At 36.5% G+C, this 27263-nt stretch overlaps 1 protein-coding gene across 1 annotated transcript; it reads left to right on the forward strand.

The window, feature by feature from the left end:
* The first annotated feature begins 14436 nt into the window (after nt 1-14436).
* Nucleotides 14437-24928, forward strand: POMP (proteasome maturation protein). Its single transcript, XM_007426891.4, has 6 exons — nt 14437-14586; nt 17667-17764; nt 19299-19359; nt 21420-21521; nt 23788-23881; nt 24445-24928. The coding sequence occupies exons 1-6, from the start codon at nt 14584-14586 to the stop codon at nt 24510-24512; spliced, it is 426 nt and encodes a 141-aa protein (XP_007426953.1). The 5' UTR covers nt 14437-14583; the 3' UTR covers nt 24513-24928.
* The last annotated feature ends 2335 nt before the right edge of the window (nt 24929-27263 follow it).

Below are 27263 nucleotides of genomic sequence, written 5' to 3' on the forward strand. Positions count from 1 at the left end.
CTCAACGCCATTATAAATTACTTATCTTGTGTGTCTCGAATATCAAAAACAATTTTTCTTTCCCAGAAAAATGCATTTATTCTTTAAGATTAATTTCAAAGTCTTAATATTCAGAATCAATATTCCAATGTTTTCTGAGCTGTAAACCCATTTAAAACTTTCTATAGCCAAAACCTTGTCTTGCTTTTTGATGTTTATTTTAAATTCTTAAGGGTTATAAAGATACATCTTCATTTTCTTATATTAAGGACTGAGGGCACTCACCTGGTGTTTCCAGACTTGCTGACTTGAAGGTCTAACCTCTTTGAAGCAGTTAATAGGCAATTTCTGAAAGTGGTTAGGAAGGGAAGCATGAACCTAGCATCCTTTAAAAAGGCTGTTTGCGGCTAGAGCAGTTATGGCAAATTCTCTCATCTCCTGATTCTACCACCCTCTGGAGACCACTGTCTTGCAGTCTCCTTGTGCAGAGCAGTCATAAGGAGAACAGCCTGGGCAATCTCATGTCCTCCCTTTGTCCAGAGAGAGTTGAAGGAGCCGATCTACTTGTTGGCTCCCTGTTCATGGCCGCAAACGTTGGCTCCACTTTTTGCAAAGCCATTTTCAGTCTGCCATATTCCCCAGATGTCCGCAGATACTAATATTCTCAATCTCAGTCTATTAGAATTGATTGATGTGGAAGGAGGTAAGTATACCTACCAATATGTTTGTCCCTTAGATTGTGTGCATTAAAATCTGTGACTCTGAACACAAATGTTTCAAGTCACTAGTCCGGAATTTTACTGAAGTACGTTACATAAATCTACACCTAATCTAGAAAAGCTTCTGATTTTCTCTTGTTCGGGCATCCATCTTACAGGTTTAAATCTCCATGTGTTTGTGAACTCAGGCAGCCAGTAGAGTTGTTAAGTAAGTTTTAAATTATTTAAAGATCCAAAACCTTCCTTAAAGAAATAGATAGACTTGGAGACTCTAAACCAGAAATATCAAGCCAAGATAAAGGGGCATAATTTTGCATCTTATTAATTCTAATGTCTTCAACTATGCAGACTGCATGTCATTTTCTCTTTAATACTCCTTCTTGTAAATAAGCCAGTCAATGACTCTCAAGCATCAAAATTAAAATTTTGTTTAAATTTATTTAAATTTTAAAACTAAGTGCCAGATTGGTGTGGTGGTTAAGGTGCTGGCCTATAAACCAGGAGACTGTGAGTTCTAGGCCTCCCTTAGGCATGAAAGCTGGCTGGGTGACTGGGCCAGTCACAATCTCTCTCTCAGCCCAACCTATCTCACAGGGTTGTTATTGTGGGGAAAATAGGAGGAGGAAGGAATATTATGTTCATTGAAATAGATATTTAGATAGCTAAATAAAAAAATACTGGAATTATTTTTGTTGCTACTGTTACTACAGTAAAATACAGACCCATTTGTGCTCCTGCTGCAAAAACTAGCTGGGTGGAGAATAGGGGACAGTTATTTTAGCACCTCTGCCTATTGTTAGGTAAGCTAATTGCTGTTTTTAAAATTTTATTTTATTGTCACATCCAATAGAATGGAAAAAGCAAATAATTCCTCAAAAAATATATATTATATGTATACTAAAATTATTAAGCTGTTAACAGTTAAGTCAGTTGACTTATATTCAGCTAAATGGCAGCACCTCTCTGATTTTACTGATCTCAAAAAACTAAGCAAAATCTGATCTGGTTAGCAAGTTGATGGGAGAGCACTAGGAAATATCAGGGTTATGGGCTACACTGGGAAGTTGGAAAAACAACTCAGAAGGGATGGTAAATCACCTTGATTTTGTGGTGAAACATCAAGAAATCTGATGTCTAGACCATGGTCACAAAACCCTGAAGCTCAACACTGCCCAAAAGATGGAATCATCAGACCACTGTATAACTGATGGAAAATGAGAATCCATTCAGCCTTATAGTATCATCTCTTTGCAGTGATTTAAGACAGAATATTCATTTCCAAAATGTACATATGTAATTCAAATGAATAGAAGAATCTTCACAAGTCAGTGTATCTTCTGAAAGGAAACCTGTTAAACGAAGAGACTACATTACATGACCACAAAATGTAAGCCATTGTGGCATTTTAAGCATCACAATTGCTGTTTGTAAGCTCTTTGCTAGAGTTCAAAGGTTTGTGATGTAACATTGTTGTTCCTCTGAGCTCTATGTGGATTGTGTTTTTTTGTTTCAGGCAGATTTTCCAATTGAAAAGTGGGATTGGGTTATTTGTTGAGAGTTGCTTGCAAGTTGACAAATGCAAGGAGTATCAATAATAACAATTTGCCTACATTTTCCAAAATATAAAAGTGTGATTGGACTATTTGCTGAGACCTGCCTGACTTGCAGGTTGTATGGTGTTCAGAAGATCAGGCTAACAGCTAGAAAAGTGAATTTTTATTACTATAGATTGTTCTTGAGCTGTTCTGTCGAATGTTGTTGGTCCTTTGCTGAATTCAGTTCTGTGGCTACTTGTGAAGGCAGACCAGCCTACAAAAAATACGCCTAATTACTTTTTCCATTGTTGCTATGTGAATTTTTAAAAAATCAATATTTCTGTAGTTTAGGTAGTATGAAGAACTAAAGAAAGATTGTAATTCCATCCAGTTTTGCATGTAAAGATGAATGAAATGTTCCAAGCATGATTATTCTGTTCTACAGTTGTTTATTTCCATTCTGTGCACAACCATACTGCCCTCAGAAGTTAAAGAAAAACGTTTCATGTTTGTTCACTGCTCAACCAAGTTATGACTCTACCTAACATACAGATGTGATCAGAATGCATTAATTCAAGAATCCTGGCTTATATTTTTTTTGTTTCTGTATTCTGCCCCTAAATACCTCCCTTATCCACGTAGAAGCAAGGCAAGATTATTATCGCTCCTTATGCTAAACTGCTCACCCTGATATTTTCCCCCTGAAACTCCTCAATCTATCTGTCAACAGTTTTCTCCCCCATGTCGTCAATATAGCAAAAGTTGGCATCCAACCTCCAAATGCAGAGGTGCCCACAGGATATGGTAAAGAAAGTCAAGATAGCGGCCACGATGGTGCAATCAAAGCTCCGCAATGTACATAAAACAGGTAGAACTTTGCTTGTGCCATCATGGCCACCATCTTGATTTTTCTGACCACGTGTTGTGGATGCTCCTGCCCAAACACCAGCCATGTATTTGCTTCACAGAGCACAACAAATGTATTTCATAACAAGAAATCTGGCGGATCAGAAAATACACAGGAAAATGTAAAAAAAAAAATCCCAGCTGTTTCGCCATGTACTGCAAACATACTCAGTTAAAAGTTAAGTGCAAATACATATGCAGACACACATATCACATCAAAATATCAATTCCCTCAGGCACCCTCAGACAAATAAATGTATGAACACTGAGGCAAAACACAGACGCAAATCCACAGCTACATGTCTTGCTAAACCAAGAACAAGGAAAACACCCTTTCCCCAAATCCTGCAAAACACATATCCTATTAAAAATATACACCTGGAATAAACATTCTGAATGAAGAAACAACAAATACAGGAAAACATACCCAAACACAATAAACAAAAGACATATTCCCATAAAAAGGAGGCAAAACAAACCTTTATTGCTACTAGCATGTTTTGAATGCTTCCAGGTACTGTTAGAAAACAAAGCAGGAACTGTCAATACAAACTATGTTTACTCAATTCATCTGCAAAATCAACTCTGGCTTATTCAGCAAATCATGGTTAAAAGAAATTTTGGAGTATTGTGTGTAAAGCAGCCAATTCCTTATCCAGGATAATTTTGGAAATCATGGAAAAACACTAGAAAAATTACAGTTGTTTGACTGTGGTGGGCAAATAAATAAATAAATAAATAAATAATCACAGTTGTTTGGCTGTGGTGGGCAAATAAATACAAAAATAGGCAGTGGAACTTCATAACATAATTATAATTTGTAATGCGCAAATAATGTGAATAAAAACTGAAAATGTGAAATTAAATACAGACACAATAAATATATAATTTTACAAAATGACAAACATATCCAGATAAAATGTAAGGCAGGTTAAAGAGAATAACAGATTACTGTATTAGTCTTTCACATTTTGCGTAGCACGATCCTGGCTTAGATTAAGAAGAGGAAAATAACATAGTGGTCTCCAACTAATGAAGAATGGATGTCTACAATGGACAATGGAAGTCTATCACACGACTATCATGTAGCTGTCAGCATGCTTTGAAGGTGATCCAGCAAAGAAAGCAGTATTGGCAATGCATTTGGATAAAGAAGCACTGGCAAAAATGAATGGAAAAGACTCACGGCGAGAGATTATTTCACGTATGCTATTTAGAACAGTATCAGATGTTTAGAATTTATACAGTGTTATATCTCTTAGAACACCGTGGTAGAATTTTGAACAATACTGCCAGATACACAGTGAATTCAGCTTCCATGAATTATATTATCTCAAGACTATATGGATATCAGACAGAACTGATTAGTGTTAATTTATTTCTGCTAGACATTCTTTTTCTATATCCTTGCCAAAAACAACACCTAATTTATTTCCATTGTGGAAAAATAAGTCACACGCAAATACCGGAACACTGGTAAAGCACACTGACGAACCTCATTCAGAATATTGTTCTAACTTAGTGTTTTTCAAACTTGGCAGCTTTGCCTGGCTGGGGAATTCTGGGAGTTGAAGTCCACACATCTTAAAGTTGCCAAGTTTGAGAAACTGCTCTAACTCATAAATTTTGTTCTTAATGCTACCTCATCATATACCTTTAATGCATTGGTACTGTCTTACACCTACTTCCACATATTGTTTACAGTCTTATGCTCACACTTCTGCAGACTAAAACAAGATGTGATACTTCTTGATTTTGCTGAAAAGGGCCATGAGGGAGTAGGGAAGGCTATTTGGATAAGGCTGCAGCACTAGAAAGGGGGAAGCCAAAATGCTTCCCCTCCCTTATCTGCAGCATGGACAGCCACCACAAAACTGATGTAACCTGTAAAGGAGAAAGCATGTAAGATCTATCCCTTAACTGAAATGAATCAAAAGGGAAGTGCAAGTAGCAGAATGTTGAAGGAAAGTTACCATGTAATGCTACTTGGAGTTTGTGATTTTAAGGAAAACTAAAACTGAGTATAGTCAAATGTATATTCTAGATTTTATAAAAGGAGGTCTTAATAAACTCAAACAACTATATGGAGAAACCCATGGCAGGAGAGGCTAATGAGACAAAGCGCAAGAGGGGTGGGAATTCTTAAAGAAGGTAAAAGGACACCTACAACCAATTCCAGTGAGGAAAAAAAGGAGAAGGACAAGAAAAGAGCCCTACTTAGTAAAGATCTGAAAACAAAAGAGACTCCTATAGGAAATGGAAAGAGGGCCAGATCACTAATGGAAGGGTCTAGGTAGCCTGGGAGTGTAGAGCTGGTCTACGGGAAACTGAAAGCTCAGAAGGAGCTGAGGTTAGCAAAGGATATTGATAATATAGAAAGGGCTTCTTTAGATATGTTGGAAAGGAAAGAAAAGAGTAAAGGCAAAAAAGAGTAAAGAAGCAGTACACCAGCTGCTTGATGAACAAAGCAAAATGCCAACAGAAAACAGAAATGACAGAGCAACTTTACTGCTACTTTGGTTCACTTTTCACTAGGAAATGTTGAAGGATAGGATGAAAACATAGGTTTGAAGCTTAAGATTGACAGAAACATGGTCAGAGATTACCTCTTTACTCTGAATGAATTTAAATCTAGAGAATCAGATGAATGGCACCACAAAGACCAGTTACTTTGATGACATCTAGAAGATTCTTGAGGAGCATATAAACCACTCTATAAGACCTTGAAAACATTGCAGTAATGACCAGAAGTCAGCATGAAATTGCCTATAACAAAACTTGTCAGACTAATCTTATCACATTTTTTATGCTGGTCTATGACTGTAATAAATATTTGATTATCTCATTTTTTGATCAGGTAAGTTCCTTAATAGATTATTGACTTCATCTGGCTTGAAAATAGTACTCAAAAATCTATGGCTCCTAATCAAATTGAAGTGTGGTATCACATAGAGTGCCACAAGGATCAGACCTAGACCTGTTTTAGTATTTTTATTAATGATTTGGAAGAAGAGATAGAGAGAATGCTTATTAAATTTACAGATGATATACAATTGAGAGGGCTGGCTAATACCCTAGAGGATGGAAATAAAATTTAAAACTATCTTGACAGATTGAAGACATGGGCTGCAAGTAACAGAATTAAATTTAATAGATATATGCAAAATCATTCACTTAGGAATAAAATATTAAATGTGAAAATATGAGATGGGGAATTCATGGCTTGATAATAACACTTGTAAAAGATCTCTGAATAATAGTTGACTGGATACTGAAGATAAGTTAGTAGTTTGATACAGCTGCGAATAAGACAAATGTAATTTTAGGGTACATCAAATGGAAATTTAATTCCAAATCATACTACTTTATTCCTTTATAGTCAGACACCACCTGGGACATTGTATTTAGTTCTGGATACCATACTTTAAGATTCATTGAACCTGGAACAGATTCAGAGAAGGGGCAACAAAGATGACTGGAGATCTAGAAAATAAGTCATCTGAAGACAGATGGAAGGAGCTGGATATGATGAGCCTTGAGAAAGGTGACTGAGATAGGTCATGATAGCACTCTTCAAATATTTGAAAGGTGTCAGGTAGACAATCAAAACATGTTCCCTCTTGCTCCAGCATGAAGAGCACAGAATAACTGATTTAAGTTACAGATAGGAAGATTCTTAATGAATATTTGAAAAAAAAATGTTCCAACAGTTAAGAGCAGTGCAGTAATGGAACCATCAGTTGGGTGGTTGGCTTACCTTTATTGAACATGATTAACAAAGCGCTAGACAACCATCTGTCCAGGGTTCTTACATTTGGTTTTTTGCACTGACCATGGTATTGAGTTTGATGCCTATGATTCTACTATATGTACGCCAATATGTCCTTCTGCTGTACATGGGTGGAGGTGGGGGAATAGTAGACACCCTCTCTCCAGTGTCAAAGGACAAATATAATTTTTTAGCAAAAGACATAAGGGGATGCATTTCATCTTCTTCTATATCATGCCTGATCTATCCTTAAGATTATTCCCATATTTTTATATTTGCATAATACTATATAGACTCTGAAAAAAACAAAAAACAAAAAAAATCCAAACTCTTTGTATCTATTTGCTGTCATGGCCCAGGACTCAGACTCCGATTCTGACTCTGAAGAAGTTTCTCCAGCTGAACCAGTGGAATGTCCATCTCAGGAGACCCCAAGCCAGGAATCACCTGACATAGGCATCATGAGAACAGCCGGGGCAGTCAGATGATGGTGTCCTTGTCAAGCAAGGGAGCAACTATCTTGATTAAAGAGAACTCCGCTCCACTCCATTCTAGCACTGAAGATGTTATCTAGCCGGATAATGAAACGTTTGCAAGAAAACAACCAACTTCAGAGAACCCCAAGGACTCCAAAGAGAACTGGCTGCAGCCTGATTTAAGAAGCAGTCCTGACCCGTGTTAGAAACAACAGTCTAATCTCCTGCTCTGGGTGTTGTTCCTGAATATTCTGCTTGTGTAAAAAACCCTGAAACTCTGACCTTTGGACTGGCTTGATGAACCTGGCTTGGCTTTCTGAACTTCGGACTGGATTTAGACCTTGCTTTTGTACATTCCTATTGAAAGCAAAACTACCCAAACAAGCTTTCTTTCCAAGTGACTCTGTTTTGATATACCTTCCTTTCCTCATCTGCTGTTTATCTACTCAGACTTGAGAAAATTGCTATTATCACCTAGCAACTCTATGTGAGTTTGAAACCTGAAACAGGACACCCTCTATGCATATGATGCTGAGGTAGCAACTAGTATAGCCAGGCAGATATTTACAATCCTGCCAAAGGTTTAGAGTATTTAGCTATGGAGCAACCTCTAGTGATCATTTGCAAATATTACACCCCCGTTGTTTTGCCTTCACTGTAATGGAACAGGTGCCTTATACATTTCTGCTTCTCTATGATGTGCTGGGATCTATTTATGTGGATTTGTGTTACCTACAAAATTCTACTTGAGAATTAAAGTATTGTATTGGCAATCCAAAAAGGCAAAAATAGCAGGATGCTGGGACAAGCAAGCAAATGGTGTTTGTTTGTTTGGGTATAATCATAAAATAGGATTTTTGGGGGTGGGGTTGTTGCTATTGTCCAAGTGATGTAAAATTTTTGCTTTTTTCCTCAGGTTTCTAGTAATCTAACAACTGAAGCACCAAGTGGTAACTAATTAAAAGTTAGTTTATAATCTTTTTTTTGAGACTGGTTCTCATAATGACAATATCTGGTTTTCTCATCCCTGGCTTTTTAAACAACTAGTCTAAGGAAAATCTTAGAAAACTTAAAAACTAACAAGAGTTTTTTTCTTTAACATTCTGCTTAGCCCTAATGTAGATTCTCTCTTCCCCACCCGCTAGGCTCCTTTTTATTTTTACACTGAATATTATTTAGAAACAGTAGCATTATCAATATATTGGACATGGACTGAAATAACTGGTAACAGTAACTAAACAAAACCATCTGGTTTGGCAATGTTAGCAGCAACTTTTTTCACTGCAATATTTTTAAAAATACTTTCACCAGTTTCAGGAAAGGGTGGGTTCAAGTAGGGGTTTCCTGAAGCCTTCAGAACACGATTTTAACGTAGCAGTGTGTTAAAAGAGGCCCCCAGAGAGTTTTGTTTTGGAACACACTGACGCCTACACATTATTATCTTTGCTACGTTTTTCAGTGTTGTGTGAAAATTATTTTTAATCTTTAGCAAAACATGCCTGTGTTTATCTAAAATGCAGAAAAACCTAAATAATTTAAAACAAAATCATTTTCAAATAACTACATGTACAATCAGCCCTGAAACATAAAAGTCTAGCGCAAATTAACAAGAAAGGGTTGGTTAAGGATCAAAGAAAAAGTGTTTATTTTATTTCTTGAATGCAAATAAAGACTTTCACTTTAACAAGCTCATGAATCGCTATTGACAAAGCTCTCTTGATAGAAGAAATTTTCCTGAACAGATTTAAGGTTTTTTTTCCCATAGAAGCTCATATATATAGAACAGCTTGTTTACTGACATTGCAAAAATAGGTTAATACTTTCATCACCACTTTTACTATTAATTTTTGTATTACAACACCTTCTTGAAGAGGATCACTTGTTGTCCTCAATTCTGTCTATTCAAAGACTGAGAACTTAAAGCTCCTTGATCATATATTGGTCAACACAATATAAATTACCAAATAGACTTGTACACCTATTGAAGTCAATGTCTATGCTTGAATTTGTGTATTTACGTGCATAACCTACTTGCTTAAAGCTGAGGCATGTGCCCATTTTCGTGGGATTAAATATCATTGAACACAGCAGGATTAATCTGTGAATTCATAGTTGAAGGAATGGATAGCAAACTGCTTAAAAGAATATCACCATCAAGGAACAAGTAATAGATTCTGAAAGTTACCAGTCCTCATAATTATCTATGTACATTGACTATTATCAATTATGGAAAATTTTCCCTGGCCAACACCATTGTTGTTAAGACCATAAGAGTTATGATAAATAGAAGTAAAAAAAAAATGTGTGACTATGTCAAGTTTCTATTCCAGGTAACTGTTTTAAAAATTTCAAAAATATACAGACTTTACCCATACACACCCATTCCTAACCATGACATCAACACTGCAAAATATGTGTTGTGATGTCATTGTGCAAGCTCTATCCTTTCATCTCTTAATCTCCTGAGCAAATCTGAAAAGGGTGCAGTTTGTGTTACAATATGATGTACATTTTATCTCTGATCTCCTTTCCTCATCCTCTAAATGCCCATAATGTTTAACCTTGTCCTAACATTATGGACAAGACTTCCAGCCTTCTATTATATGCACTTTCTCATTTCTGTCTTTTCTTCACTTTCCCGCCCTTCTCATTTTTTTCCCCTTAAACTATATTACTTAAATCCTTGCAAAAGTATTCTGAACAAAACTTGGCATTTTAAACACATAACTGTAAATCCTTTGAGGCTGAAATTAGATTAGAGACTGGCCATTGATTTCCTTGGATCACAAGTTAAACTAAAATTGTTATTTTCTTCCTTTTGCCATATTTTTAAACTGAACATTCTGAAGAAATTATTTAAAGGTAGAACATTAAAAAAAAAACATAATGAACATTCCTGGACCGGGAGACACTGCTTGTGGTCACTCATGCTTTGGTCACCCCTGACTGGCCTACTGCAAGGTGGCCTACAAAATGCAATGGTGTGGGCAGTTATGGGCACCTGCACACATGACATCTCTGCTCAGTGAGCTGCATTGGTTGCCTGTAAGCTTTCAGGTTCAATTCAATGTGCTGATAGTTATCTTTAAAGCCTTCATGGCTTGGGACCAGGTTACTTGCAGGACCATCTCACCAGCTGTACCTACCCACCCTCTTAGATCTGACAGGAGAAGCATACTCTGAGTTCCATCTGTTAGGGAGGGTCATCTGGTGGGATCCAGAAAGAAAACCTTTTTTGCCTTGGTGCCCACTCTCTGATCAAGCCTGGGGGCCTGGATGTGTAGTTGAGCTTATACCATGGCTCTGTTAATTGTTGTGGTCGGTTAGTTTTTCTTGATTGCTATATATGTTATTTTGAATTTTGTTACACAGTTTTTATCTTGTTTTAAAGTATTATTAGCCGCCCAGAGTCATATATTTGAGATGGGTGGAACAATTGACTGCAGAGAGATTTAGTTTTCAATGGTTTTCATATGCACAATTAGCAGAGAGATTTAATATAGGGAAAAAGGTAACTGGAATAGGACAAAATAAGATGGAATTTGAAATTTAATTATGTACAAATTATGAATGTGATTGCTAAAATGTAAAAACTTTTGTTGAGATTTGAAATGGAAGAAGAACAAATTAAAGAGTACATGATAAAATGGGCTAAGAATTTTGGTTATAATATACAGATGGATCAATGGGAGAGAATGTAATTAAAAGGACTAAAATTAACACTGTGTTATACTTTAAGAGAGAACTTCTGTAAAATGATGTACCATTGGTATATGTCACCAGAGAAATTATCTAAGATGTATAAAGGTACTTCTAATCAATGCTCGAAATGTGAAAAGCATGAAGGGACTTTTTATCATGCATGGTGGACTTACAAAAAAGCACACACACACAAAAAGGATACAAATACACATTATGATACAAAGAATTTTAAAAATTAATATTCAGATGAACCCAGAATTTTTCTTATTGGAACTTATGGATAGCCAGTTAGAAAATACTTATGGAAGATTGGTTTTGTATACAGTAACTGCAGCAAGGCTACTATATGCACAAAGATGGAAAAATACTGAACTTCAGATGAAGTTGGTGACAATGGTGCAATAGATCATGAAGATGGCAGAATTTGCAGAAATTGCAAAATTGACCTATGTGATCAGGGATAAAACAACAAATAATTTTATCAAAGATTGGAAACCCTTTATCGACTTTTTGCTGAAAATGGGAAAAAATGAATTGGTGATTTTTTGGATTTCCTGATTGAAAAGGGTTGAATAGGGGATTGAAAAGGGAAGAAGGGAATTATGTAATATCTTAAAGAGGGAGGAGAGACAATAAGTTTGTTTGTAAGTGGTGTGAAGAAGATCAGAAGTCGCTTCTTTAAACATCTTTTTCTTTTTCTGTATCTGTAGTGCTTCTTGCACTTTTTCTTTTATCTTCTTTTTAACTTTTCTTCATATATTCTTTCATGTTTACCTTTTATTCTTGTAAGAATCTTTTTAAAAATTATATATATCTAAAAAAGAGAGATGGGTGGCCATACAAATTGAATGAATGAATAAATAAATAAATGCCAGCTACAGAAGGCTATCAAATGACACAAGCTGCATCTGTGAGTTCTGATGGAAGATTTGCCAGCAGAATAGAAAGATAGAAAGAATAAAATGATAATCTCCCCAACTAAAAAAAAGGATAAAAAAGAGATAAAACAAGGTTACACAACACCTTAACAGCTAATCAGAGACCTCACAATGTCAACACAAAGTTAAACCAGTGTGAAGGTAGCCTTAAGTAATTTCCAACACACTGAATCCAATACAGTAGGAGTTTTTTTTAAAATAACAACAGCTGCTACTACTATGTGCTGGAGTGGAACAGGTTTGATTTCAGTACAGATTTTGAGAACCTAATATGAACTCAGCCAGACTTATTTACTAAAACTAGGTGGTCCAAACTATTTTAACTTTTCTGAGTTAAAAGTGTGCAGGTTAATGTCATTTTGTGTTATTTAGTGGAAGGGTTATATATACTGCTTAAAGCTTCTGGAAGAAAGGCAGGAGATAAAGCTAGTGAATGAATGAATAAACAAACAAGCATATTCAGAAGTAAGCACATTGAGCTCAGTTAGATTTACTCTGTTAATGGCAGACAGAATTGTAGCCTAAATTATAAACTTCAAAGATTAGCTAAAGAAAGGCAAACCCAGGAGGGAAGGGGGGAAGGGGGAGAAACCTGTTGGCAAAACATTTTCATTATTTATACTTAGCATGTTACCCTTTCATGGAAGTCTGCCTTAAGGGAAACCAAATCATTACTGCAACAATACATTCCTTTGTTATATAGCCTAAACATATCTCAATTATGTACGTGTAATGATGGTGTCGTGTCTATATCCTACATCTACAAGGACAACTTTGAAATGTAAATGTTTCACATCCTGATCAACAAACTCAAATATAAGAGAGAGAGAGAGAAAGAAAATCTTAGCTTTTTTCTAGGAAATTAGCTAAGCAGGAACTTAAGAACATTCCATACTTAAAAAAAAATCCCTTACATTAATTAAGCTAATATTTATTTTTGAAAAATATAAGTATGTAGAGAAAATACCAGTGAAATACCAGGTATTAAGTTGTTCCACTATACTATTTGGCAAAAGTCAACACTTATTACAATGTGACTAAGCATTTTAAGGTATCATGTCATGCTGATCATGCTATGCAAAACAACAGAACAACATTCTGTTATTAGAGAGACTGTTGTGGGGCAGGGAAAAGAAGGGTAACAGCTGAAGCAGGATATGAAATAATTTGCTAAAAGATGATATCTCATACTGTTGCCCTTTCCCATCAACAAAAAAACCCTTGTCGTTTTAGTATGTTGTGTATTACTTTTTTTTTTTTAGCAAGCAATGATTCACTCATTACTTTTTATTAAACTCCAGTGATATACCACCATGATAAATGGGGCATTGTATTCCCTTTCATGATTTTTTTACCCTCCCCTTCAAAAAAGGCACAGATGAGTGAAGTAGAGATTGGTTTCAAGCTCCTTCCAGGCTGTTCTACCTCTGCTATTCCTCCTTTCTTATTCATTCAGACAACCTCAAGGTAAGGAGGTTTCATTTTTTTATAGTGCCCTTTTGAAGATGACTTCATAACTACGTCTCACATGAAGGACTATGGCATTAATGTTCAACTACACCATATTGTACATCAATAAAACCATCCAACCATATACTAATTTTGACAAAGATATCAGATGTAAATACACCACCCTTCTCATAATTCAGAAAAGAACTGTTGCTGAAAGGACAATGACAAGCTTGGAGAATATTCAGAGAACAACCAAGATGGTAAAGGGTCTGGAAGGAGAAAGGTATGAGGAAGAGTTGTAGGCACTTGTTATGTTTAGCCTGAGGGAAGAGGAAACTGCAGGCAGACATGATAGTTGTCCTCAAATATATGAAGGACCATCCTGTAGAACATGAAACAGGCTTGTTTTAGAGTTGTTTCAAAAGAAAGCAAGGGAAACAATGGGTTTAAACTATAAGGAAGAAGATTTTGGTTCAATGTCAGGAAACATTTCTTAACATTAAGAGCTGTTCAGCAATAGAACAGATGGCCTGATGGTGGCCACGAATCATAGGTGGCCAGTATTTCTCACAACTACTGCAAAACCAGCCATTCAATACCTTAACTTAGAAGGTGCTTGTATCTCCTATATTTTGTAGGCCCTAGCAAAAAGAAATCAAAATATTGCAGCTCCTGAATCTTTTTTTTTTCCTTCCCCCTTATATTTTGACCTCCCACGGAAGCAATTATGAGAAATAAGGCTAAATATCCCAGCAGGAGCACCAGAAATAGAAAACAGCTAACAATAACTGCAATGAGACGCCTACAGTTCTACCGCTCAAACAAAGGGAAAGTAAATGCAGGAGAACAGAAATAATTTTTTGCTCACTTCTGGCCAAGTTTAAGCCAGAAGCGCCCGCCTCCCACTGGCGGTAAAGGAGCATTCCAAGCCCCGCCCTCTCCCGCGCCCTGAGCGTTAAGTCAGAATCCATCCCTCACTCTCAACCCCTTTTTCCCTCCAGTCGCGCGAGAATTTCGTACACGTCAGGGCGTGTGTATTTGACGTCACTGTCCTTTCCCGTCACTTGGAGCCGGCGGAAGGAAGTAGCTGTTGGTGACTGTGCAAAGATGGTAAGTGGTCGTTGCGTGGGGGGGGGGGGCGGTGAAAGGAGGCAAGAGCGCGCGCGGGGTAGTAAAAGGAGAGGGACGGGCGGGGAACGCGAGGCGCGAGAAAGGGAGATGTGGAAAGATCCGTCGTGGCGAGCCGAGGAGCGTTTGCTCTCGCGTGCTGTTGAGCGATGGCCAGGCAGAACCGGGTCTTAGGATTTTTCTTTTTTAACATTAATTTACAATTCTGCCCCATCCCTGGCTTCCCCGACGGGGTTTTGCGTTATCTGATACAGGCCTGGTGGTGTCTTGGTCCCGAGAGTGCAGGTGGGCGGCTGCAATGTCACGAGGAGACTTCCCCAGCAGGAATCCTGCGCCCGCTTACTTTCTTAACTAGCACGAGCGTTTTCTCTGGAAATAATGGGAGCTGCAGTTCTAGATTTCTGCAGGGTATCAAAGGGATAAGGGGTCATAATTTGAGGTTTTATTTATTTTCGTCGGTTTATACGGGCGCCAAGCGCGACTCTGCGCGGCTAACAAAAATGTCGCTGCGTCTTCACGTTTAAAAGGTTCATAAGGGCAGTTTCGGTTTTTTAATTTGCTGCTATACTAGGGCAACTACACCAGAATGCTTTCTTTAAAAAAAAAAAAAGGAGCTGTGTTACTTGTCAGTTTGCTTTTCTTCTCTACTGGTTAAATGAGGCTGATCATTTGTCAACCCAGGATTGACAAAAGTTCCCATGGACTTCATGGTACTAATTGGATTAAGACAGTGGATTGGATTGCAGGGTTTCTATGTAGTTCTGCTTTCAGCTGGTTTCAAATGCATTCTGTAGCACAGAAGTGTGATGCACACTTGCTTGACAAAGCCCCAGTGATGGAAGAATGATCATCCTCCAAAAGTATTAAACTAGGCTTGGCGAAACCCAGGTTCAAGTCCACCCTCAGCTTTAGAAATTCATGTGGTGACTTTAGGCCACCCACTCCCTTTCAGTCCACCGTACCTCACAGGGTTATGGTTGTGGGGTGAAATTAGAAGGAGTGTTATATACAACACCTTTTGGTACTGGAGAAAAGGCTGGATATAAATAAAGAAATAACATCTGTGTGCAAATATTGGTTCTTCTAAAACTAGGATGTTATCAAGATCCAATAGATAAGAAACACTATGCATTATTTATGACGAAAAACGAATAGAGATACAATTGTCACACTGGGATATACAAGCAAACGTAGGAATAAATTTTTTAAAAATCCCAGCAAGTGGCTAGAAAGGGTAGAGAAGATTGATTTCTAAACAGTCATGTGATGTAGGTAAAAAGGAACTTTACTATACCATTTTAAATATAGCAGCATCGCTGTTACAGGAAAATGCAGTTTTTGAGCAATGACAACCATTCACTTTGCCCTAGGACCAGACCCTTCTTTGTCACTTTTGCCGGATCACTGTCTGCTGGCCAAGATTTTTGCAGGATTTACTTTGTGAACATCTCACTTCCACAGGGAAGCAATAGCACATTAGTTTCAGTGTCATTGTCGGAGGGATTTCCTGTAGTTCAGCCTCTTATTTACTTAATCTGTCCAGTTTCAGGCCTTGTGCTATAATAATTCAGCTCATTTTAAATTTATACACTCTAAATATTTGTAAAATAGAGGTGTGAGTTTGGGCAAAGGAAGTGCCTGGAAATTCATGTCAGGATTGTGTGGTGCAGTAACCCATGCAGACTGGTTGTAAGAGACACAAATAAGGCACAGTTAAAATAAACAAAAAAAGCTGGTGGTGGGAAAGGAAACAGAAATGTTGCTAATGCTTGTTGGAATCTTGGCTTCATAGTCAATATTACATCAGCTTGCGTTTTGGCTCATGAAGTAGTCTGTTCTATATCCCCTGGCCCTTTTAGTGATATAGTCTTAATTTTATTTCATTGTATTTTTGCTTATGGTGAACAACTGCTTAGAATTACATACAGCATTCTAGATATGGAAAGTTTAATAAATTTTAGAGGAAAAAGAACTGTCACTAAATAGATAAAGCAGTGGGAAATCTTGTTCTGTATCACATTCATTGAACCTATTTCTGCAATTTATGGTAGGTGTTTTTCCTCTTTATATACCCTGTTTGCTTTATAATGGATTTTTGTCATAAGCAAAACATTTTCCATGCTCCTGAGCTTTCAAATCTGTATATATTGTGCATGTATCAGATAGATATAAAGTGATTGGCTGCTAGAAGCATGAGTATAAATTTGTAGTTCTCAAACATTTTAGTAACCAACCCAAATTTATGCTTTCTATGCTCCTTCATCTACCTGGAAGTAGGAAATTTTAGAGACACTTTAAATGTAGAAAGGATTGTTGCCATTTTGTCTTCATTTGCTAGTGGCAAGTCCATTTGTGAATCCTCTGATTTTTACAGTTTGGTAAAAGAATGTCTACTCAGCTTGCAGGAACAATGGTTTAAATTGTATAGTTGCATGGAGTATTAGGTATGTTTGCCGCCTTGAATTGACCAAATGTGTGTGTGTATGTGTATGGCGGGATAAGAATTTAATAATAATAGTAATGATGGTTCCTATATTATGATATAAAAAGACTTCAGTAGGTCCAAGTTAAAATAAGCCTTGTCACATATAAATTGTAGAAATGCTAGCCACAAGAACTGTTTAGGAACAGCCTGCACAGCAAAGTAATTGATTTAGCAAGACAGAGAACAGCTAGTCACATGATAAGTTGCACTGGGTGTAAATTTAGCAGTTATCAAAGCATCTAATTGAAGCTATTATGCCCACGCAATTTATAGATTAAACTTTAGCTCCATTTGCTGCTGTGACAGGGCTGAATAGATCAAAACTGTTAGAGCTTTAGTAATACAACCCAGATTTGGCTTACAAGACAATATGCTTGTGTGTAAAATCTGTAGTAAACAGAAAACACTCTTGATTTAATACTGTTTTGCATTAACCCTAACTTTGAATGCTATATCCTCTATTTAATAAGCAGTTATTGCAAAATTTGAAGTCTCGGTTGCATGGAACTTATTTTGTATGTTTAAAATAAAATGGATAATGTTGTCTATGTACAATAATTCTGTTCTTCTTTTCAAGAATACTAGAGGACTTGGATCTCAGCTGAAGGATTGCATTTCAGTTCCTGATTTTTCAGCTAGTGGAGCATTTGAAAGCCATGGTGTGATACACAAAGGGTAAGCACCAGAAATTTATAGAAATATCAAGGTGAATTTCCTATGTAATTGGAGGACCAAGTCATGGTGCTCAAAAGTGCTTCTGCTTGATCTGTGTGTGCTTTTGTTAAAGATAGTGTGGAAATAGTTTATTAAGACTCACTTGGGAGGATGAATAAAGGCAAACTGCTTCTTCCAAGTTCCAGTCAATTTCCAGAGTAGCACCTATTTTTTTGGCTGATCTTTGCTTGTAATAAACTGAACCTTAAACCTATTTTTATGTGCCTGATCTTCAGTCATTTACTATAACTATCTATAACTTGAACTCTCCTTAACAGTCAATTGAGCTCTTCTATCCATGCTAGATGAAAGATCAGGATAGCAAACCATCTTTGAGTTTCAAAGGAATGGAGTCCATTTGTCACTTGTGGGCTGGATATTTCCCTTTTCCAAATATCACATCTTATTCTTCTAACACAAATATTTAATAACCTTTAGAAGTTACACCCAGTTATTCAGTTCTGATAAATAAATGCTTAATATATAGATTATTTCCACAGAATTATAGCCCTAAAACTAAAACAGTCTCCAGAATGCTTCCAGCTTGCTTAGGTAAAGGAACTGATTCATCTTCTTGAACTGGGTGGAAAGTTCCTTCCATCAGTAGCAAATAGCTACCATTTTCCAGCAGCTTGACCTTTGGAGTAAAGGGTCTGTGCAAGTGTGTATAGTTCTATATGCTGGAAATGAGCTAGACTTCTCCTGTGAAGGTAAGATTTTGTACCCGTATTTGCTCCCACACTGGTAACAAAAACATTTGTATGGCTCTATAAACATAGAGCTCATTTTGTGTTACTAGTTGCTGTAGCACTGCGTGGAATGCTTTTACCTATGAGTGAATGGATCATTGTAGAGGATATCTATATGGTTGCTAAGAGTTGACAACGACTTGATGGCAAAATAAGTGAATGACTAGGCTACTGAATATTTGAAGTCACACAGCATGCTGAGACGTATTTTGTTATAAAAATAACATTGGCTGGGTTCATATAGTCCTGCAACTGCACATTGCAGAGATGTGCAATTTTCAGGCAAATTGACTACTGTGGAAATAGTCATGCCTCCTTCTTCTGTCATGATAGATATAGTAGTAACTGAGAATAGACTGGTAACTGATAGATGGGGTCACTTGAGAATAAACAAAATAAGGCTGAAATATTAAAACGGTATCAGTCATGGGAAAAATATACAAGAGCTATTTACCTCTCAGCTGATATACTTCAAGGGCACTCGTAAATTCCTGGAATACAATTAAACACAATTGTAAAATTGTTTTCAGTAGTATATAAGTGTGGTAAGGAAAGTATATCATGAACATTACAGTAGTAAAAATGAAAAAGAGTAAGAGAATAATTAGAATAATTAAGTGCTTTCTGCCAGGATTTTCAGGCTTTTAGAATGCAAAGTCTATATTTGGAATGGCTTATAAAGTTAGTGAAGGAAACAAAACTTTAAGATAAGGTCATATGCTATTTCTGTTTACTTGTGTTTACAGCTTTACACATGTGAAGAGTGAACTTTTTCCTGTTCATCCTTTGGAACTTTCAGAGAAGAATGTAAGTAGAGAGGAGTATAATAAATATAACTGTCCATAGTGCAACTTATCTTTTCAGACTCCTGACTAAAATCAGAATTGAGCCATTCTGAACAACCAATAAATTACAGAATAGATACTTTTTAATATTTAGTACTAGCTGCATATATGATGGGTACAGTACAGAACACCAAGGTTACCTTCCTTGATAGGATTATTTATGAGTAAATAGGAAGGTTCCATTGGAATTTTCCATAAGATTGCAGGCTATCTTGAAAGGATAGAACCATGATGGCATAGAAAGTAGATAACAGGTGGAAGGTACAGAAGCAGCTTTGTTGATGGAGGTTTTTGAAGAGGAATTGAATCAAAAAGAGCAAATCTTTTCCCAGTGGGGCCGATGATTGATTCAGGAAGGAAGAAAATAAAAAGAAGTGGGGTAGAGGAAAGTGTGAAGAGCTTCACTTAGTATATTTCATTTCTTCTTGGACTGATTTACTACTTCAATTCTCAATTCCCTAAAAGAAAATTAATCTAGTTATATTGAGAGGCTTGCAGAAGTTTTTTTAAAATAATTTTTATTGAAGAATTTTATACAATAGTAAAAATGATACAAATTTAAGAAGCAGAGAAAAGAAAAAAATTAAGAAACAGAAAAAAGTATAAAAAAGCAGCTTCTGATCTTCTTTACAGCAGTTACGAATACATTTATCATCTGTCCTCCCTCTTTAAGATTACATCATAATTCCCTTCTTCCCATATTTTACCCTTTCTGATCATCAAATCCATAAATCACCAGTTCATTTTTTTCCATTTTCAGCTAAAAGTCTGTAAAAGATTTCCAGTCACTAATAAATGTACTTGTCTTTTCCCTAATCAAACAAGTCAATTTTGCCATTTCTGCAAATTCTGTTATCTTCACAATCATTCCTCCATTGTAGGTATTTCCAAATCTTTCCATCTATGTGCATATAATAATCTTGCTACAGAGAGGCTGCAGAAGTTAAATGAGTCCTTTTTCATTTGTACATGCATATAGATGGAAAGTCTAGATGGAATAATTGTTAATTAACAATAACACAGCTACTATTCGAGGGTTGGAGGATAGAAATGGTGAAGGGATATGCAAACAGGCAGTTAATATTTAACATAATTAATATTTGCTCTAATTTAAATGTAGGTTAATGATTTACACAAACTAAATCTAGAAAAAAGTAGTTTTAATGTAGTTTAATTTTAATCCTCTCACAGTATGTAAAACTTTAAAATATATGTATCTTATTATGATAGCTGAATGAATTGAATACTTTTAAGGAAAGCTACCATTAGCAAAAAACTATGTATTAAATTATATTTTTAGAATCATTTGTTGGATTTCTAATTTACCCTTTAGGATATAACCTTCAAGAGAATTTTTACATCTAATTCTGAGAAGCTTTGTGTGATAGAAATTTATCTGTAATTACATAATACTATAGAACTTAAATTTCTTCATTGCTGAAATAGATTAGTAAGATAAATTGCCCAGATTTTTATAGAAGTTTGGTAAATGGCTCATCTCTTTTCCCTTCTCAAATTAGTCAGATTTATGAGGACATGGGAAATAATTGGCTGGAAAGAAACTCTGGTTTGACTCTATCCATAGTTCTTAGATTTTATTGATTAGTGGGGCAATGGAGGGAGAAGCCATAGGAAGCCACTGAGTGCTGGTAAGTGAGAAGCAAGCTTCTGTCAAATAGTTATGTTTAATACGATGTTATTGCTATAGAAAAGAGAAGCATGCCAAATATATTGGTGCTGGGAAACTTACCAGACTTGTATGGGATTTGGACCATTCATCTCTTTTACACATTATGTGGAATCACATGTATTTAGGTTGTATAAAACAGCAAAGCTGCATGTTAATTGAAATGAATGCTTGAACATTCTAGACGGGAGAATGTATTCTCTTTTTCTGTTCAATGAGAAAAAAATGAATGATAGCTAAACCAGTGGATTCTCTCCATGCATAGTTTTTACTAAGTTAATTCACATTTGGCTGCCTGGGCTGTAAAATAATGTTTTCAACATTTCTTTTGATAGTTTTCGTTAACTCAAGATAAAATGAATTTTTCTACTCTGAGAAGTATTCAAGGGCTACATGCACCACTGAAGTTGCAAATGGAATTCAGAGCAGTAAAACAGGTGTGCTTATTTTCAGCAAAACTTTTCTCCAATTCTTAAATTATTTTTAAAAAGCTAAAAAAAAAAAGTTAAAATTTACAGAATTAAAACTACTAAAAGCTATCATTTAATAATTGAGGGATAACAGGGCTTGAACTTTTTTGTATGCAGGAAACAGGTCTTCCTCTTTATGTCACTTTCTACATGGTTTGGTCAGTACAGCAGACTCAACAGTGGGGAGAAGAAGTGTCTGGTTGACCCAAATGTGTGTAAAATGGCAGCAGACGGGATTTTATGCATATATTACACCAGTTTATGCATGGATAAAGTAATGAACGGGGTTTTATGCATGCAAAAAATGGCATTGATTGATTGATGTAAAATAAAAATAACAATTACAAATGCTTGTATACTGTCCCATTCAATTGATTCTAGGCAATTCACATAAGTAGACACAATGTATAAAAATCAGCTTAAATCAACAGGCAATTAAAATCAACAGTAAGAAACGATTGTTACAGGTGAGCACATCAGTTTGGCCACTGCATTAACATTAGGCTCCAAATTCATGGTGGAAAAGTAGTCTTTTCAATCTTCCTAAAAACTAAATATGAGGGAGCCATCTGTACTTCAGAAAGTAAGTTGTTCCAAAGGGGTGGGATAGCCATGGAGAAGGTTTCTGGTTGCTATCACTCTAAAATCATGAGGTGCAGTGGGGGAACGTGCATTATTCCTTCTTGTGGTTGTGTAGTATAGGAGATTTCTAATTGGAGAAGATAGTGTTAATGTGGCAAGCTACATAGGTCTTTGTAAGTCAAAACCAGCAGATTGAATTGAATTTGGAAACATGGATAGCAACACAGTGGTCACAATATAAGTGTAACATTGCTCACCAGTTGTCACCAGTCAGACTGCTAATACGCTGATTGAAACGTCTTCAAAGGCAGCCCCAAGTAGAATGTATTCCAGTAATCAAGTGTGCAGGTGATTAAAACACATGTTAATTGTTGCCTGGGCCTCCTGGACCAAGTTAGGTTGCAACTAGCAAACAGATTTATCCATAGCAGTTGAAGCCTGTTAAACCCTGCTCTGGTAAATCCAGTGTTTACTGTGTATGAGTGTGAGAAGTGATTGTGAGAAAGATTATTGCATATTTGCTGATCTAAAAGCATAACTAATTATTTGACAATACTTGTTATCCATCCCAGTTTAAAAGGATCTTGGGCAGTTAACAGCATGACACAAAATTAAAATGTAGGACAAAGGCATAAAGCAAAAAAACAAAAAACAAAACACACACACACATACACACACACACACACACAAACAAAATATAATCAACAATACCTGAGATAGCTATAAACAGGGGAACTCATCCTTAACCAGAGTAACTCCCAGACTGGTATTCTTGGATTCCCCAGATAATTGTGGGACCCTATACTTGGGTGCCCATAGTATAAATTAGATTTAGCTGGATTTCATATCTCATGCCTACATTCTTTTGATTTACTATTTATTATTCCTTCTCTGAGTTTTGCCTAACTTTGCTTTATCCAAAAGGGAATTGATATGCTTGTATGTGTTTTTTCAGGATTATCAACTGATTATAAATTAGTGCTCTGGGTTTATTTGGAAAATCTCACTATGTGCACTGAGACTTACTCTTCGCTAAGTATACATAGAATTGTGTGAGGCTTCTAAAAGACGGATGTCTTAAAGCCCCCAACAAAGCCCTTATTTCAAATTCTTTACAGAACTCTACTAGGCAGTATGTGGTGGGGAAGTACCACTTTGCAGAACTTGCCATTTGAATTTTTATAAGTAATGATATTAAGTATAGTCTAAAATATTGTTAATTAACACCAATTATATATCTCTGTTGCCCAAAAAGTTGGTTTTTTCTCCCATGTAACTTATCTTTCAAGTGGAAGGGTCATATTAAGTTCATAGACAAAATTGAAAATGAGTCTAGGACAGAAATGAATATTGTTATTTTGAAGAATAATTATTTGTTCTTGCTCACATTCCAGAGGGAGACGTGAGGTATTTTTTAACTGCAGTATTCCTATATGGTGGCAAAAGTAATGGTAAAGTTTATATTTTTAAAATACAATTTTTCAAAACATTGCATGCTACATTTACATCCTACTTCAGACATTAAATAGGTGGAATCTAAAAAGTAAGTGCAGCCTGAGTGAGCAACTTGATACACATTTTTGCTCAGTATAAATATATCACATTTATCTCAGTATTAATATGGACAACTAACCTGTAAAATCTTTTGTAGGTCCAGCGCCTTCCTTTCCTTCATAGCTCTAATCTGTCACTGGATATCTTAAAAGGCAATGATGACTGCATTGGTTTTGAGGATATTCTTGGTGGTAAGGATCTTTCTGAAATTTGGCCAAGGTTTAAGTTGCAGGGAGGTGACACAATTTCAAATGACTAATGTCATATTCTCATGTGGGTATAATTATATGCATGGCAGTACATTGCTGTGGCTAGTAATAGAAGCAACCCAGGGATATATTTATTGTCCCCTACCCTTCTGCTTCTTAAAAATTCTAATAGGCATCTGGTTGTTTGCTATGAGGAAATGCTGGATTAGAATAGGTCTTCAATCCTATCCAGCAAAGCTCATTTTCATATATGAAACAGTCCATTCGGGCATTTTGTAAAGCCTGCAGGGAAGAGAGGACATATTTATATGTGGGATGTCCATAGCTGAATAAACTTATTGTTAGAAATTATCACTTATGTAAAAAACAAGTACTAGCTTTTATTCAGGCCACTCTTCACCTGAATAAATCAAATTTGATCAACATAGATTAAATGAAAGATGAGTGGACGAAGGAATGTAATGCATAAATGACAGGTTTTCTGCCAAACTTGCCTTGAATTACGAGTCTTGTTAAATTTACACTTTATTAAATCTCTTTTCCAGATCCTGCAGAAAGTGAAATAATGGCAGATCCTCATTTGATGGTTGAACATAAACTTGGTTTATTGTAATACTTACACACTACAGCTTTCTGTTCCTCAGAAGATTCTTACCTATGTCCATGAGGATTCAAATAAACTATATTAAATGAAAAGGATACAATGCTTATTTTGATACCCAGTCTCTCACTAACTCAAAAAAAGCACATTAAATGCTATAAGCATCTTGTTTTGGGTTTACTGTCAAATGTCTTATAAGTTGTGTGTGTCCTTAAAAAAAGGATATATGAACATATAGCCATTTCATATTTGTAGTTAGAGAAGGCTATGTATCAAAACATTCGGAAACAGCTAAATATGAAACTGTTAGGATTGGAAAATTCTTGTAAAAGAACTCTTTGTATTTTAAACCAAGGGATTTGGTGTCAGTTTTTTTTTTGCTTTTGATGGTTGATGTCTTTTAAACAATAAATAACATTTTCAATAAACATTGGGAATTTTTCTTTTAACTTTTTTATTAAAAGTTTTACAAAGCACATAAAAACCAACACAAACTAATAAAGAGTAAAAACAGTAAAGAAGAAAGGAAAGAGAGAGAAAAAGCGAAACTGCAGAAAAACAGAAAGAAAAAAAAAACATTGGGACTTTTTCTGAGTGTTTAGTAGCATCTCCAAAATAGTTCACCCTAAGCAGGACTTGTTTTTGTTAGGGGGCCATTCAGTTGTACATAATGATGTCCTATTTGGCACTAATGCTGTTCTCAGTCAGAAGCTGGCTGGGGTAACACCAACTATAAGACCAGGTACTAACCTGTAACACATTCTTTTGCCTGCCTGAGATAGTATCTCTCTGTTGATCCTCACTCACTTGGCAAACCACTTTTGCTTTCCTAATAACCTCTGCTTAGTAAGTTGAAGTTAATAGTCTGTTTGTAATATCCTCATATCCTCATTGTCAGGAGGCTTCTGATATTCGGTGGCAACATTGGCTGTTAGGCAGTTACGAATCTTCAATTGTTTGACAGGCTTCACCCACTTCAGAGTCTCAGGGCTAGATCTGTGTCTCTTCTTGCCTACCTTGGCATGAGGGGTATGGGTTCTCATCTAAAAACTCAATAGGCAGTAAGATGCGTTACTGACAAGGCTTCTCAGCTGTTGCTATATGGAGTGGAGGGAGAGATAAAACCTAACTAGGATTCTGTGCTGCTTTTCCACTCCTTGTCACCTAGAAATATCATTGTTCAGATTTATATATGATAGAGAAAGAATATGTCCATCTATCTGTCAACCTATATATAATATTTCAATCTTAACCTTTGAGTGCTGGAGATAAACTGTAAAAAGTGAGTAGCAGTCAAAACATAAATCTCATGTAATCGAACTATAATGTGGCCCAGCAGGTGGCAGTGCCTGGCTAACTGGTCTGGGCTCAGAAGCTAAGAAGGGCCAAGTCTGATCATTAGATGGATGGGAGATCTAAAGGAAATACAAGAGGCAGGAGGGATCTTACATTTTATGCTGGGTTGCAGCAAGAAAAACCCTCTTGTATTTGGAAGTAATTCACTTAACTCAAAGAGACAGTTACTCAAGTATTTGTGGCCTCCAGGGAGTCTAATCGTGATGTCACTGAGCAGATGGTACCCAACATTTGGCTCTTATATTTAGGTGTTATGGGGAAGTTATACAAATTAGGCATGTTAAACCTCTGACTTTAACTTGCCTATTGGTCTGTTTAGTAGTTCTGACTCTTCATGACCTGAGCAGCAACATTTCACCATGACTGTCAGTAACTACATCTTTGCACTATGACACTAGTGACAGCATCTAATCATCTGCCCCTTTTCCAAGTGCCTTCTATTTTTCCCAGGTTTCAGGCATTATGCTTACTTTCATGTTGTATCCTAAACATTTAAGCCATTTCATTACATTACATTACATTTCAATGAATGTAAAGAGTCACATTGTTAAAATTACCATCCTAAATTTTATGGCATAATCTTGGATGGCTCTGGGGCTGCAAGAATATGGGTGGCAAGTGCTACTTAGGGGTTACCAACTCCTGTCTTAGTTCCATTCAAGGCTTTGGAGCAACAACTTTCTGATTTTTTTTGTATTCGATGTTTTTAAGTTGTACATTGTTTGAGTTGAACAGCCTTTTGTTGTTGTTCAGTCGTTAAGTCGTGTCCGACTCTTCGTGACCCCATGAATCATATTGCGCCAGGCCTTCCTGTCCTTCACTGCCTCCTTGAGTTTGCTCAGTTTCATGGTCATTGCTTCATTGATGCTATCTAACCATCTCATCCTCTGCCGTCCTCTTCTCCTTTTGCCTTCAATCTTTCCCAGCATCAGGGTCTTTTCCAAAGACTCCTCTCTTCGCATTAGGTGACCAAAGTATCTGAGCTTGAGCTTCATTATCAGTCCTTCCAATGAGCAATCAGGGTTGATTTCCTTTAAGATTGACTGGTTTGACCTCCTAGCAGTCCAGGGGACTCTCAAGAGTCTTCTCCAGCACCACAGTTCAAAGGCATCAATTCTTCGGCGCTCAGCCTTCTTTATGGTCCAGCTCTCACAGCCATACATTACTACTGGAAAAAACATAGCTTTGACTATGCGGATCTTTGTCGGCAAGGTGATGTCTCTGCTTTTTAATATGCTATCTAGGTTTGCCATAGCTTTCCTCCCAAGGAGCAAGCGTCTTTTAATTTCATGGCTGCAGTCTCCGTCTGCGGTGATCTTGGAGCCCAAATAAATGAAGTCTGTTACTGCTTCCATTTCTACCCCTTCTATTTGCCAGGAATTGATGGGTCCAGATGCCATGATCTTA

This window comes from Python bivittatus, unplaced genomic scaffold (genome assembly GCF_059951505.1).
Source record: "Python bivittatus isolate LINGU-HERP-01145 unplaced genomic scaffold, Pbiv_v1 ctg000340_np1212, whole genome shotgun sequence".
Lineage (NCBI taxonomy): Eukaryota > Metazoa > Chordata > Lepidosauria > Squamata > Pythonidae > Python > Python bivittatus.

What these genes read in the sequence shown, in the direction of transcription:
- POMP (XM_007426891.4), top strand. An exon ending in AATTCAGAGCAGTAAAACAG is followed by an intron (nt 21,522 to 23,787) that starts GTGTGCTTATTT and finishes AATCTTTTGTAG; the next exon opens with GTCCAGCGCCTTCCTTTCCT. An exon ending in TTTTGAGGATATTCTTGGTG is followed by an intron (nt 23,882 to 24,444) that starts GTAAGGATCTTT and finishes TCTCTTTTCCAG; the next exon opens with ATCCTGCAGAAAGTGAAATA.